The sequence below is a fragment of the Linepithema humile genome, chromosome 1 (assembly GCF_040581485.1).
Source record: "Linepithema humile isolate Giens D197 chromosome 1, Lhum_UNIL_v1.0, whole genome shotgun sequence".
Classification (NCBI taxonomy): Eukaryota; Metazoa; Arthropoda; class Insecta; order Hymenoptera; family Formicidae; genus Linepithema; species Linepithema humile.
The window spans coordinates 25133540-25148761 of NC_090128.1; the positions used below are offsets into that span (position 1 = coordinate 25133540).

The 15222-nt window shown below is 43.9% G+C and overlaps 1 protein-coding gene and 1 long non-coding RNA gene across 6 annotated transcripts in view; one reads left to right on the forward strand and one right to left on the reverse strand.

Annotated features, from left to right (window-relative positions):
* LOC136997196 (uncharacterized) overlaps positions 1 to 15222 on the forward strand; it is a 159753-nt gene that overhangs the window by 104319 nt on the left and 40212 nt on the right. The gene's annotated exons all lie outside the window — the stretch shown is intronic.
* The window catches only part of LOC105671159 (uncharacterized), a 318172-nt gene that overhangs the window by 103329 nt on the left and 199621 nt on the right, over positions 1 to 15222 (reverse strand). Inside the window, exon 6 of the mRNA XM_067347649.1 lies at positions 12846 to 12935. Coding sequence (XP_067203750.1) covers positions 12846 to 12935 — 90 coding nt within the window. The remainder of the gene's footprint in view (positions 1 to 12845; positions 12936 to 15222) is intronic.

The window sequence follows — 15222 nt, forward strand, 5'->3', positions numbered from 1 at the left end:
AATGTTAAAGATGAGAATCTTAACTCCATCTTTTGCTCTGCCAATTGCACGGAGATCTATCAAGACTGTTTCTTTATTTGTTGCCTATTTGTTTATCACACCTCTCGCTCACGCCATTCTACTAACACATATTGCCTGCTAACACAGCAACGATGCACAAGGTCTTCACGGTGAATCTCACGCCCCCGCGCCAACAGATGCCCATTACTATTTACGAGCAGAAACAGGCCGCAGCTTCATTTGCATACTCCGCTTTATTAACCTATACACTTTGCGTTATAAACGATGCACGTAAAAAAAATATCAAGCAAAATATTGTTGCTTTTCTCTTCTCGCGCAGTAAATTATGCAAAATTTTTTAATTTACATATGTACATATTTATAAGTACGAGATACCACATTCTCGATTTAATTAAGTTATTAAGCCAACAAATTGTCGTAAATGCCACAGAAAAAGTAAGCAAAGCAAAGTTTCCAATGCGCAAAATATTACAATTCAAAAGTGTGAAGTATAAAGCTTCCAATCTTGTGATTCATCCACAAGTTTCTCAAGAGAGGATTTGAGGAATCTTAACGCGACGGCCATAATGCGCAACGAATTTGTAAAAGTATCAAATTCGTAAGAGGTGAATACAGTTCCTCGATCGGATATTATTTCTTTTGGTGCCTCGAAAATATATCAAACAACTATTTGAGAAAATCTACTACTTCTACTACTTCTTCAGATGAGGTAGTGAAACGAGTGAATGCGTCTACTATCACGAAAACATATTTGTAATCATCTTCGGTTTATTGAAGGGGACCGAAATATACAAAATTCTGAATGGTTTTCCTCCGTGAAGTTTGTTTCTTGCCCGGACCGCGCCTCTCGACAATTTTTCCCTGAATAATGAGGTGGAGTATGGAGCACGTCTCCGGAATACGTGTCTGAAGAAGGAAAGTTTCTACTTCGCTACCAAAAGTAGCGTATTCAGTTCAATTATTCTAAGTGTGTTCAGAATACGTTTATCAATATACATAGAGCAGTCAACAATATTACACTTTGCAGTTGCGCGTGAACAAAGTCATGATAGCCACCATAATAGCCAACGTTCGCCGAGCGAATATGGCACTCGAAGAAGAAGAAACAATTTCTAAAAATGAACAATCTGTTAGAACGTAACTTCCTTTATTCCGCACGAAAGTCACGTGTCGATTCAAAAAGTTGGTTCCAATCTTCCGTACTGATCGCGCGAATCTTTTCTCCGCGATGCTGGTTTCCCTAGGAAATAAGATCGGCGTACAGGCCAGGTTTCGAGGAGCGGACTCGTTGCACGAGCGCAGATCGGCGTGATAAGAGCGGCCGATAACGGGGCTTCAGCGGGTGGGCGTATTTACGTTTGCAGAAGCGATCGAGAGTACCTCCCGGTTATATGCCGATCGGAGATCGTTCGATGCAAGATTATTGGATCCTTGTTTACGAGCGCAATATTGTGCGCGTACACGAGCAAATAATTTGATAAAGGGATGCGTTGCCCGATCGAGTACAGATGTTCGAAGCATCGAGAGGCGTAGCCATTAGTTAAACATAAGTGGCTAGAAATCTGCACCCGCGTTCTGCACAGTGAAACTTTTTTACGGACTCTTATCTCTTTTTTTAACTTGCAATTTTTCAATATTTAACATCCACTGTTAAACATTCTGCGATATTCACAATTAAATATCCTGCTAATAAAATCTTGAAAACTCCGCAAAAATAAATAATTGAATAGTAAGAATAAACTTTGAAGTTGAATTTACGAAACTCTCTCACGTATTCAATCGCGCACTGAGCTGTTCGGCAAACACGGATATCGGGACTCAATAGGACCGCTAGAATTCCTTTCTTCAAGAAGGTTCGGTGACAACATCACAAACCCGGTCGCAAGGCTCCGTGAGTAAAACAACTTGCGAACAAAGACCTTCTCGAAGCTTCGATTACATTCCAACGGCAAGAATAAGAATGCTAGAACCGCTGAAAACTTTGACAAATTGTCAACAATGGTCAATTTTAAATATTGAAGAAATGAAGGCGCATCGAAAGTACATTGAAAATCGAACGATGTGTTGTCGTTAAAACGCGCTAAATTTCGAGGAACAAGCAAAAAGACAGTCGGCTGACAACTTTATACTTAACAGTCGTTTTGCGCTTGCGTTAACACTCGGAAACTTATTATACGGGATGGCTAAATATCGTCTCTCTCAGCTCGTAGATCTTGCTTGCCAATAATAAAGAAGTCAACGGTAAAGCCGAGTCCGGTAACGGACGGTTCTCTCTCAGGTACTCGAATATCGATATTTACGGCTCTCTCTGATTATTTCCGATCGAGCCTTGGAAGCATTAAGGCATTAGTTACCGCGTAGCTGCTGGTGAGACATTACTTACGTCCACTTGGACATTTCTCATAGCAACCGGTCGAATACGCAGTCTCGGTTACTACTTGCATTCCTCGCCGGCGAACGGCGTACCCGCGAGTGCATTTACTACTTTCTCGCGCGAGCGCCGCGCGAAACACCGACGTTTTAGGATCGCATAAAGCATTACGCACTTCACAAAGTGAACCAATTCGCATATTACACTCCATTGTCATTCGCTGAATGCAATTAAAATCGTGTAATATATGCAAAGCCGTTAACAACGTCCGATTACATTTTATGGTTCAATGGTTAAGATTGCTGTCATAAATCGATTAAATCGAATGACTCGTATTTCTCTCGCGGTTAACTGAGATTCTGTTAGTATTTCGCTGCACATGATTTTCTGAAATTTTAAACCATAATTCGTGTGGAAATTTGTAAAAATTACATATTAGAACCATTTAACGTGAAGATTTAGTTTCATCTCTTGTGCATAAATCTATCGAGTAATTATTTCTAGTATATTCGCGCGTGGTAGATGTATAGTAATGGCATTAGTAGCGGCTGATAATCCTTCGATAAGCATAATTAGCGCAAAGGAAAATTCATAGTGCGTTAATATATCGTATGAAATGCTGGCTGGCGATGATCAGAAGCGCATCGATTATACCCTCCGTACCAGGAAGGAGTTATCTAAATGAGAGAAATATTGATTGGACATACTTGTTGCGTTACGGGTTTAATCTCCGATTGCGGTTACCACTTGCATTCCTCTCTGACAAATCCGCAGAGTGCATTTATTATCACGGGATTCTCTCATTCCCTCTCCCTCTCTCTCTGTGCTAATAGTGTTTCGGAATTGCAAGTTTTAAAATTCAAGTCAGCGATATGCGTCGATGATTAATTAAATACCATCAATATCGTATTGCCTAATGCAAGATGAGATTAGGAGCTGGAAAATCTTGGATCCTCGCGAAGAAACCAGTTGCGAATATCTACGATATTTCCTCGGCGACAGATGAATATACTCGTCTCTCTCTCTCTCTCTCTTCGTATTCCGCGATAAGTCCATTAAAAACGCCACTACTTCAAACATATGATATCTTAACGGTTAAAGTGCATTTATGTAGTTCGCAATGAATGCTATTATGTATTCTCTCGAAATCGTTTCTAATGCAGAATACGAGTACACAGAGTTGCAGCGCGGAGCACAATTTGTAGGAAGATAAATACACGCCGCCCTCGGCAATTAAGGCGAAGTAATGAGCGTAAATCCGCGATATCGATAAGCGGGTATATTGCAAAAATTGTCGAAACACGTAGAAACCTCATGTATTTAATTAATCGGATCCGATTAACGCAGCCAAAGGTGCCTTTATCTCCGTTTCGCGAAACGGCGATACGACGCTGCTACCCGCCAGCTTTCTCGGCGCGCGGCACTATACGTTCGCACGGCGCCAATAACGCACGAGCCGCCCCGTTTCGGGATCCGCGTGCAGTGCAATTAGTGCCGCGGAAAATCTGTGCACGGCAGTTAATAACGCGCCGTGCCGATAATCGGGCGAGGCGCATCGATCACTCGGGGAGGCATTATCGATTGGCCTCGGCGAAGAAACTTTATCCCGCGCTGCGATGCAACACGTCGGCGGCGGCGGCGGCGGCGAGCAGCCTGCCTGCTCTCCTCTTGGGATCTGGGTCGTACCCTGAATTCTGCCTGCGTGCGCGATATCTACGATTACCGCGTAATTGCCTGCGTGGCCGGGCCGCGGCCTAAAGAACACCTAAAACGAGGGCCGGGTCGTGATTATCGAGTATCGAAAATTATAATGCTCCGTCGTCTCGCGTGCATCACCGGTATTAAATGGCGAGATGTATGATCCCGCAGCGATTTTTCGCGAGAAAGCAAAGCGCTCGTCTCGAGTCCGCCGTGGCATCCGTAACACAGTAGGTTTTGTGACAAACGGACGCGGCCGCGCCGTGAATTGCGCGTTAAAGGCATTAATCCCGCGAATAGTATTTCTGTCTAGAGGCAGGCTCGCGGTTTTCAAGCGCACTGACCCACATTTCGATCTCATCTTTACTGTTAAATGTGGCCGTCTGCTTTTGAGTTGTGTTTGCTTAGCATGAATCATCGGCGTACAATGTCGATTCGAGATGAGAAAATAACTTTGCACTTAATAGTATTATTGAAAGCGAAACATGAATATAAGTATAATATAATCATACAAGTATAATCTTCGAAGGCAGATTATAATTTTCCCAATATATATATTATAATTTTCCAGCTTTTTAAGGAGTGTGAAAGGAAGATTGCTTTCCCTCAATCTTCTCGGTTGAATAGCAAACTCGCGAACCTTTCGCGCGCGCGCGCGAGCTATTATAAAACTTTCTTTGAAAACGTGGATGCTACGCGATTCCAATTTATGCACGCTCGGGTTTTCAGAGTGCCTTTGATTTGTTATGGGATGCGAAAGTACCCGGTCCCATAAATAAGACTTATTTGCATGTGCGTATACGTGTTGCGTTTCGCGGTATTCAAACTTCATTAGCCGCGAGGGTTGGCCGAGCAGCGATGGAAAGAAGCGGAAACTGGAATCTTCTTAATCTGACCGACTCTAATGCGAGATACACATTTCACGTTTTTGCCACGGCCAGTTTGCGCGAGCACTATTATTGCTATTCGTCACAAGCTCGTTGCGAGTCGCTCGGCTAATGCTTCAACGTGTCCGAGCGGAAAATCAGAATTACTTGGCGCATAGCGCGAGCAACATCGCGCGCCTCACGCGAAGACGCGAATTTATCGTTAGGAAAGGCGCAATTTACGTTCCCCAGCCAAATTGTCATTTATCTCCCGCTAAAAATTTACATCACAAGTCGTTGCAGTCGCTGCCAATTTACGTCTTTTAAGCAGCACTGATAAGCATCTCGTTGCAAACTTGCAAAGATTTACAAATGTCTTGTTGTAATTTGTATCTTTGTGTAACATTTACTTTCTAAAATTTATTCCTTTTGATCGTCGCGTGTTGATTTGCCGCAAACACTTTGTGCGTGTTTCACCGTACACTTCGCAGATTTCTTAGGAGATCTCTAAGATTTTCTAATTTTCTCACATCGCGATACAAGCGGTAAAAGACGTAATTACATGAATCGGGTAATCGGGATCTTCGTAATAATATCGGAGACGCGATGATCGCGTAGCGTAACGAGCCGTTTCTAAATCGCTGAAATCGTAACCGAAGTGTTTTGCCCCGCTTCGCGCTCTCGCGTTCAGATATGCGCGTGCCGTCCGCGATCGAGCGAGATGGATGGCTTCGGAGGTGGATCACATAGTTTATCGCATGTCGAATGTAACGGAATGTATGCCTCTCTTTTTGTGCGCTCGCAGGCACGTACAGCCCTGGCTTAGCCAAGCTTCGATATTTCTCAGGGTAATAATTTTGTAATCCCCTAATTACAAGGCGAACGGGGTTGAATATAGCCTGGCAACCACTTAAGAATGTCTTGCATATTACACTCGAAGCGCTGTGGATACAACGTATCTTTTTCCTCATCCTTTCCGCGGTGGCACTGCACGACAAATCTATCCTCGAAAAGCGTATATTAATATCCTAATAGTTGGCGTATTAATGTAAGCTTTGTAATTGAAAAATTTCCGCGACAATAAAATACAATATTTTCTGGTCGAATTAAAGTAATATATAAATGATAATAATAAATCAGGCGATCCGTTTTTTTATTTGGCAAAATTTAACTTTTTTACATAACAGTAAAAGAATGAATTTGCATCAAACTATGCTAATTCTCTTAGTTGTGTTGCTTTTAAAAATTTATTTTATGTAAAGCGCGCTTCATGTCTGATTTATGAGTCGCAAGTCCGTGTCAGTAAGTCAAAAGTACAGTTAAAAATTATCATACTGAAAGTACGGTAGCCTCCACTTTCTCGCCACGTATTTAATTATCACGTCGCTCCAAGCTCGCACACTCGACAGAACGCACAATGTACCGTAAAGCACGCATAGCTAATTAGGCTAATAAACTCGGGGCGCGATCCAGACCAGTGCGAGGTATCCTCTTCGTATAAACACCGACCGTTACCATCATAACTCGTCCTCATGCAAGCGGCAAGTCGCAAGACAGAAAGAGAGAGAGAGAGAGAGAGAGAGAGAGAGAGAGAGAGAAAGAGACGTAAATTTTCGCCGCGTTTTCAACACGTGATAAATTATCGCGTGCCCGATGTGCATCGGCCGATCGCGGTTTTTCCGGCGACGACGTGTGGGACTCCGACCCATTCCGCCCACGTGATGACCACGGAAGGCCGGTGTGTCGGTCAGAAGGCACGCCGAAGCCGCGTATACGCGTTACCGCACGGTAAATGGCCATTGATTCATTGCGGGCAGAGCGCTCGGTGTCACGATAATAAAATACTCCCATGTGATTAGTCCTGCGAGAGTACCGGCCGATACGCACGACTAGTTGGACGCGATCGATCGATGACGGCTATGAAATACCGGATATGATGGTACTGATTTAAATACCCGCATGTGCTATTAGCGCGTAGGTCGACTTTCGTAACGACGGATCGGATTATCGCCGACGTTCTCAACTGTTCGCCAAGCGTCAATTGAAGAACAATAATCGGACACACATAGCGGAAGCGTACGATACAATGGCTATTTAAACAAAGAGTAATAACTATCCCAGTGCTGTGTATCGCGCGCGTATGTGTGCGTGCGGCACAGAAGAAAAATTGAAGTAAGATTTGAAAATAGTTGCACAGATAGAACACTGTTTGTTTGTCCGGAATCCGTTTATAATGTTATATAAAATAAAATATAAATGAAAATATTTTATTCGCGAGTGAATTATACTTCTCTTTCTATCTACGTGGACAATGGCTATTATTCAAATGGCAAGGATGATACGAATGCAAAGTGTTTCCTTGCAGGGAAAAACCGCGCGCTTGTATAAATTGTTTCGCTATTCAAATGTGCGACCTTAATTGATATTAATGCAAGGAACCATCGTCTGTATTTGTTATCTACGGTTGTGAGTATTCTCACTGTATCCACTTAATCACCTTTAGCATATCTTCACGTGTGTCTACCAGTACATCTACTTATCGCAAGCTTATCCGCTTAGTAGCATCGGCCGTAGGCAGTGATACGGATCTTCCGTGCCAGATCCTCGTTTCACTTCCACTTTTACGCCCCTGATATATCCGTCTGTTAAAAATGCCCGGATGTTGTGCATGTGGAATCGCTAGTGAGAATTTCGCCTGTCTTATGATGAAATGAAATCTCAAAGGAGAAATGATCCCGCTCGCAATTAATTTGCGCACGGCAGCCGGCAATTATTTGCAGAATGGATACACAACGTCGAGAGCGCAGCTTTTAATTAGACTTTTATGGAGATAGCTGGAATTCGCGCAGCAATTCAATGTATCAAAACTGTAATTTCAGATAATCAATGTAAAAGTGAAACTCGCGTACGAGGAAGTGACAATCGCGTACGTTTACCTTTTTAGTCACCTCGGTAATCCCGTATTGCGCTCAATCCGCCTGTGTGCATATTACCAGGCCGAAGATTAGTCTCGAGCAAGTCGCCACGGACGACGGCGCTGCCGTTGAACGACTTTATCGTCGAACGGGCGGTCGTAAACAGAGCCGACCGCTTTCACGTTGCTACGAGCGTACACTCGGCGCGCACTCGGCCTCGAGTTAGGCAAATCGGTTTGATCTGCGCATTAGTTTGAACCCCGTGAAGAGGAGGCGCGAACGATCGCCTTTGCACCACACACATCGCCCGGACACACACTCAGCTTGCATAAAATCGTAAATCACATCGCGTGTAAATACGTTCGGGGTGTCGCAATTTACGCCGCTGCTTCGACCTCGTCGTCTTCGTCTAATTTAACGAGAATATCCAACCGATATCGCGCTGATATATCGCGCTCCTTATACAGGGTGCTTCAATTTCGCATAGAAATTTTCGTTCAACGATCGTTCGATCAATTTTTCATTTTTCTTCAATATTATATATCTGTATAATTCAAGAGAGTTTCACGCGTGATTTTATCCGCGTGTCGTTGCAATTAAACAATTAACTTTTATTTACTTGCATCCAAACATCTTCACGTCATAACATTTTAATTTTCAATATTAAATCACATTTAAAATCATATTTTGACGTGATTTCTCGCGCAAAACGAAGAACTAACTTGAGATTTGTTGAAAACTACGCTGATGAAGTTCAATACAAACATCAGAAAGCACCCTATATAACTTCTAGCCTCTCTCGAGGATTCTATTACACGCTCTGCTCACCTGCTGCGATCGTGTATGCGCCACGCGGACAGCTACCTTATAAATCTATGATTCCTGGCATAAATCGAGCCGGGGCGATTTCTCCCGACGTGGTAGCGTTTTCCGATAGATAATTTATGCGGATACGCCTAATCGAGTCGACAGATTGAGTCAACGGATGTCCATGCAACGAGCTCGTGTAATCGCTCGAAACATCTCGCACAACGATGCCATTTAATCACTCGCGCGCGCGAGCGTACACGCGTCGGCGAATTAGAGCGATGACAAAATCAATCGTCGTCGCGTAGTTCCCGTTGGAAGCCGCGCGGAAAAGGCGACGACAAGAAGAAACGAGACGTTGCGGAGGCCGTCACCGCGCTCGTGCTTAAATGCACTCCGATCCGGCTCTCTCGTGTAATACTTGAACTTCGGCCGCGGTCGTTTGTCGTACTTGCACTTCTTTGCCCGGCGGGCGTAAACGTGCCTCGACGCCGCATCTCCTGCGCTTCCTCTTCCTACTCGTCCCGCCTCTTTTAGGCGACCGCGCGCGCGCGCAACCGTACCTTCAACTAGCTAATCGGCGACAAAGCGGCAGCTTCGCCAACTACGGGATTACAGTTAGGTACTCTCGGTGATCCCTCCAGCTGGGAATCCGTGGGAAGAGGAAAGGAGACAACAGGGAGAAAGGAGAGGATACATAACGAGGGGATCTCGAAGAACGCGGAGAATCAATGACGAGGAAGCAGAAGACGTACCGAGACCCATTTCATGCGGCTTGTAATATCAGATGATTGCTACAGAATAGATTGACTTTCGTTCGTGTAATTTTCAATACACATATCTTTACATATTTTATAACTTTACCGACATGGGAATCCGTACTCTTATCGTCCTATCGGAAACTACCGAACACGTCTTCGAAGATTTCATCAATGGCATTGCTCGCAATGCCGGAGTAAAGTTTTGTTTTTGCCGATCTTCATATTTAACCGAGCAATTGACTGTCGCGCTTGTGTATGTACCGTTATCTAAAAAGTAGAGTAGACACATTATGCACGTAAAACCCTCGTGTTCTGCGCAATTTCTCCGATTAGTTTGCACAATAGGTGATTACCTAAAAGACAGCGTTTACATTTCTTGAACAGACAGTGCGCTTCCGCTCGACAATTGTCAACGAACTTTCTCGTTGAATCCCTATGTTCTCACCGCATACCGCATCAACATCGCGAAGGGAATCATACAGCTAGGCGCAGAATCCGAGTGACGTCGGTGGGACGGTCGGAAAATCCCCCGGAGATTGCTCGGGACGAGTTGAAAAGACTTGACCGCGAGGCAGTGCCAACGAGATACGAAACTGAGGCAACGTTGCGAAACTTTGTTGCAATCAAGGTGGCGGAATGAAGGAAGTGAGCACTAGGTGAGGAAAGCACCGCGAGCGTTGAAGGCGGTATCCGATGGAGCAAGAGGAATCTAACGAGACACGCGAGGAACTATCCGCAGGAAAGAAAGCCGATATAAATGGCCGCTAGGATGCGAAGTAACAAAGAAACGTGGGTCGAATCGAAATATGAGCGTCCGTTACTTTCGTGACGATATATTTTAAGAGAAATTTTGAGGCGTGGCTGGTTTTAATAAATAATCCGCACAATTGAAAAAAAATATTATAAAAGTATTATAAAATATTATACAAATATTGAAAAGTGGTATAAAAGATTTTTACAAAATAAATAAAGTTTTGTTTTTTAATATAAGGTTATTGTTCAAAATTTTATGAATAAATGTAGAATTATTTATAATTATTACAATTGTGCAATTGTCGATTGTCCTATTGAACTGCATTGTATTATTACTTTAAGTAATTCTCTTCTCTAATTATACATTTTAGCCAAAAATCGATTCATTCACTGCATTCACTTGTTATGAAATGTTATGATATTTATTTATTAGTAGTAAATAATGTAAATGCGCTTTTATCTATTTATGAAAAGATAATTCACCTCCATGATTGTTTCCGAGAGGACTCTCACGCACTTGCATTCAATTTCGTAAAAAGACCCCGCGCGCCCATACTTTACCGTAATTAAAATCGACAGCTGACAGCACGACGCGCCTCTCGCTGTTTATTTCTTTCATTCACCGGGGCTCAGTGACTCCTAGTCCATCGTCTCTTCTTCGCGTACCGGTCAGTTAATCCACGACAAAGCGGCTGAGCTCCGCCAACTACGGGATACAGTTAGACATCCGCGGATCCGGTCAGCTGAGCGAGCCACGAAGATGGGCGGAAGAAGGAACGAGAGAGAACGCGAAACTCAAAGGGAGCACGAACATTGAAGCGGTAAGAAAAGGTAGCGGAAAGAGAAGTGACGGTACAGGGAAGAGAGCGTGTGTTAGGTACAGAAAGGAGCGTTTATTGAGACAGAGAAAGAAAGAGAGAGAGAGAGAGGCAGAAGGGACCGCTGGCCCTTCTACGAGTGGAGCCATATAAATGGAAGAACGCACGAGAACACGAAGGCGTGTGAACTGAGCGTGTATCTCATGTTCAAGTAAGTGGATAGTTAACGTTAATGCTGCTGCGAGAGGTCTCTCTCCTTAATCGAGACACAAAAGAGTCGCGCATATCCCACACTCGGTTGCAATTAAAGCGGCCGCGAGCGCGCTTTTCCCTTTCACCCGGTTACCGTTGCAGGACGCCCGTCTCGTAGGAGGGATTATTACACGAATGATATTGATGTCTGACAAGATCGTGGAAAAAAAACCGGCGGATTTGCTCGATTGAAGTTCGATGAAGTGATTTCTCCGTTCAGTATCGAAGATATTACATATCGCTTTAATCGTTTCTTGGTAGATTGATATCGCCTCAAGTTTATTATTACGAGATAATGATGCGATAACTAGATAAGAGGAAGGAGAGAGGGAGAATGGCGCTCTGTAGAGAATAGTGGAAATACATGAAGTTTTATATAGAGATCAAAATAAACGAGAAAATGAAAGTCTAGTTAACGTAGATGCAACAAGAATATCTGTCTATCAATAAAATCTATATATTAATTACTCAAAAATTAATAACAAAGAAGATTCTCGCGCTAATCTTATGTGTGTGTGTTATTGTGATTATATTAAATTAAAAAATTGGATGTGAGAACAAATTTATTAAAAACAAATTATTTATTAAAAACAAAATTTATTAAGAACAAATTTATTAAAAACAATAGATGTGAGAACGGCCAAAAAGCCGTATTTATAGAACAACGAGGTATATCTTGTTCAATTTGACAACAGGCTCATATGTGGCTTTAAAATATAGTTTATATTTAACTTTAAGTAGTATTATTTAAATACTATTTGTTATATATTTTTCACATTAATTTAAAGAAAAGCGTGTGTTTCGTGATGCGAACACTTGCGAGTTAATCCTCGGTCAGGTTTCCCCCGAGTATTGTCCACCTCTACCCGCCGTGCGCTAATCGACGACGGAGTGCAACAACTGCGCCAACTACGGGAATACAGTTAGATATCTGCGGATCCGGCCAGCTGAGCCTCGCGGAAAGGGAGAGAAAGGGACAAAGCGGGACGAGGAGCAAAGAGAGCAGCCGAGAGAATGGCGCACTTGGCGGAATCGCGGTAGGAGGGAGGAAAACGTGCCTGCCGGGGAAGTATCTGCCGGTGTGCTCGAGGGCCACGAGAGAAGAAGGACTACGTAAATAGATGCACAAAACGAGCAGAAGATGCGGGGGCGTGTGAACCGGGTCTAAGTGCCCCTACGTGGTGGGTGGGTGTGTCCCAGCTTCCGCATACTCCTCCACGGTTGCCCCGTGTGTCGTTATCTTCTGCAACGCGACGCGAGGCAACGCCGAGTCGCATGTGTGGCGTAAGCGTATGTTTCTGCCTTCTGTTGCGTGTCTCTATGCGGAGCAACGCTAGCAACGCGCGAGACGAAGATTACGACGAAACATCGCACTAAAAGTGTTGAAAGATCTGCGAGCGTTACTTCGCTTCTTAAACGAGGTCTCGGAGGTCTTTTTAAATCGCTAACTTTTGTCACGTAAAAAGCTGAGGTGGACATTCGGCAATAATTTAGAGAATCAAATTCATTGCATCGAACAATTGTCAAAATTGTCATTTGTTTTTATATTCTCCTTGGAGAGAAATTTATATGTCGCAACTTACCGGGAAGTGAGAGGCCGCATGTGAGAACGTAATCCGGTAAATCGTGAATGGTTCTCGGCGCTGTTACCTCGTCGACTCGCTTTTTGGTTCCTGAAAAAAGGATACGAAGGATCTTGTTACTCCCGCATCTGCGACGAACATGATATTCTTTAACCCTTTACATTTTTATTTGACAGCTGAATTGAATACCAGCAGAAATCGGTAATTCGATCCCGATATCGTGTGAAGGACCGCCATGCGATTGACAGTTGATTAAATCTCAATATAATTCATCGAGCTTCGTTCGGGTTGACTCACCTATGATGAATTGAAAACTACCGATTGACAGAATATAATTTTATATGTCAATCAAATCTTTCTTTTCTCAATGCTATTTGTGGGTGATTGTGTATTAAGCAATATAATTTTTTTTAAATTGCAGAAAAGAGAATACCATTAAACATAATCAGAATGACTAAAAAAGACAAACAATTTTATATCTTTTCTTACAAAAATGTTTCGAAAGCTAGAAGAATGGCATTCAACTATTTCTGCTAAATATACATGCGCGTCATGCCGCCATTAAATAAAAACACACACCTTCGCGGTGAATAATGCCAACTTGCTTCATCGGATCATTAAATACGTTTCTACGATTAATATCCGCTTTGGAGATGCAAAGATCGATCGAAGCATGCGCTCGCTACCGAAACGATGCTCGTTTATCGATTAATCGCGATGGAAATGCGCGCGCGTATCGGTGGCCCGACGCCGAGGAGCACGTACATACGTCACGCACGGACGTACACGCGCGCGCGTACGTGTACGCATGCAGAAACGCATGCACCACCGCGTGTCAGTCCACGAGTTTGACCTTCAGTTGAAAGGCCTCCTCTAATTCCACCTTTTAACCCTCGCCACCTTCCGCCGGCGGTGGTGAACGGCGAAACGCGCGCGTATTCTCCTCGAATGTATGCATCGCGCGCCCGACGGGGCACTTTCTACCATCGAGACTAACACGTCGAATAATATGTATCTCACATCGGCATTTTAAACAGCGTTACTACCGTGAATACTGGACGTCTCATTCATGACGGCGCAGAAATAATCGAAAGTAAGCGAGCGCCCGTCTCCTCGTCGGCGCGCATTCACTTATGCAGAACCGCGCGGAAAATGTAATCAACCGTAAATCAACGCTCGTCGGTTCACCGTTTCTCCAGTCTGTTCCTTTTTCTCTTTCTTTATCGCTCGAAAGATCGCAGTGGTCGTGATTTCAATGTTGACTAATGCCGATGATCACTGGAGCATTATTAACACGAACGGTTTAGCGTATCCTCACGAAAGGTGTGGAAAAAGTTTATCGTTTGCACCTGATGTTTAGTGTCGGCCGTTAAACCGGTTGCAGCGAGGTTTTCCCGCGAGTATCGCGAACCGCGACGCCACGACGGACGTCATATTGGGAGGCTTCGTTGCTCGCCGCGCTGATTACCGGCCACGCGACGTTCGGTGTGTATCCAATTAGCAGACGTTATTTGCACACGGATGCTTATTAAGCGATTACAAGACGTTCCACCGGAGGCGTTAATTGCGGGTTCGCGCGGTCTCGCGACGGCTCAACTTTATCGCGCTAGGTCCTCCGCTCGCGCTCTTGTTAAGTAAATTGATCCGCCGCGAAATCGGGACGCGACTGCCGACGCGCGATCTTGTCTGTGCGAGCCGCACGTCGACTTTACGCCGACGTGGTAAGAGAGCCACACGCTCGGCTATTAAACGCGCGCGAAGACACGATCAATTAGCACTCGCCGTGCACGCGCATGAAGAGACGCCGCGCCGCGTTCGTCCCGACGGGGGGAAACGTGTCTTCTGCAAATACCACGCACGTGGAGTCAGTCTGCACGTGAGTGTATGAATAAATAGTTTTCCATGGATGCGATTCGAAGTTCAAGATCAGATTGAGATCTTGCTACAATAAATTCCACTTGAAATTAATTGAAACATAAGACCGCGCCGTTTAATTGCGCTCCACAGCTCGAATCACAAAATCTCACAATGTTCAGTCGTTTGTAATTTATTAATCCTTTTACCGATTCGGAGAAAATTATTTCCGAGAAAGTCCACGTATACGTAAATGTAACGAATAGATTTTTTGAGATAGATAAACTGGAACAAAAAAAAACATAATAAAATATTCAATGAAGCTGACGGAGAAACAATTCCAATCAACCGGCACACACACACACACACACACATGACGGTATATTAACTACTCATGCATATCGCCCCGGCAATTACCGGAGAATCCACAATGACTGGTCGTCTCTCCTCGTATGGCTATCTATCCCGGAATTACCGAAGGCTGCGTTCAATCGACAATCGATAACTAATATCGTTTTTTTTT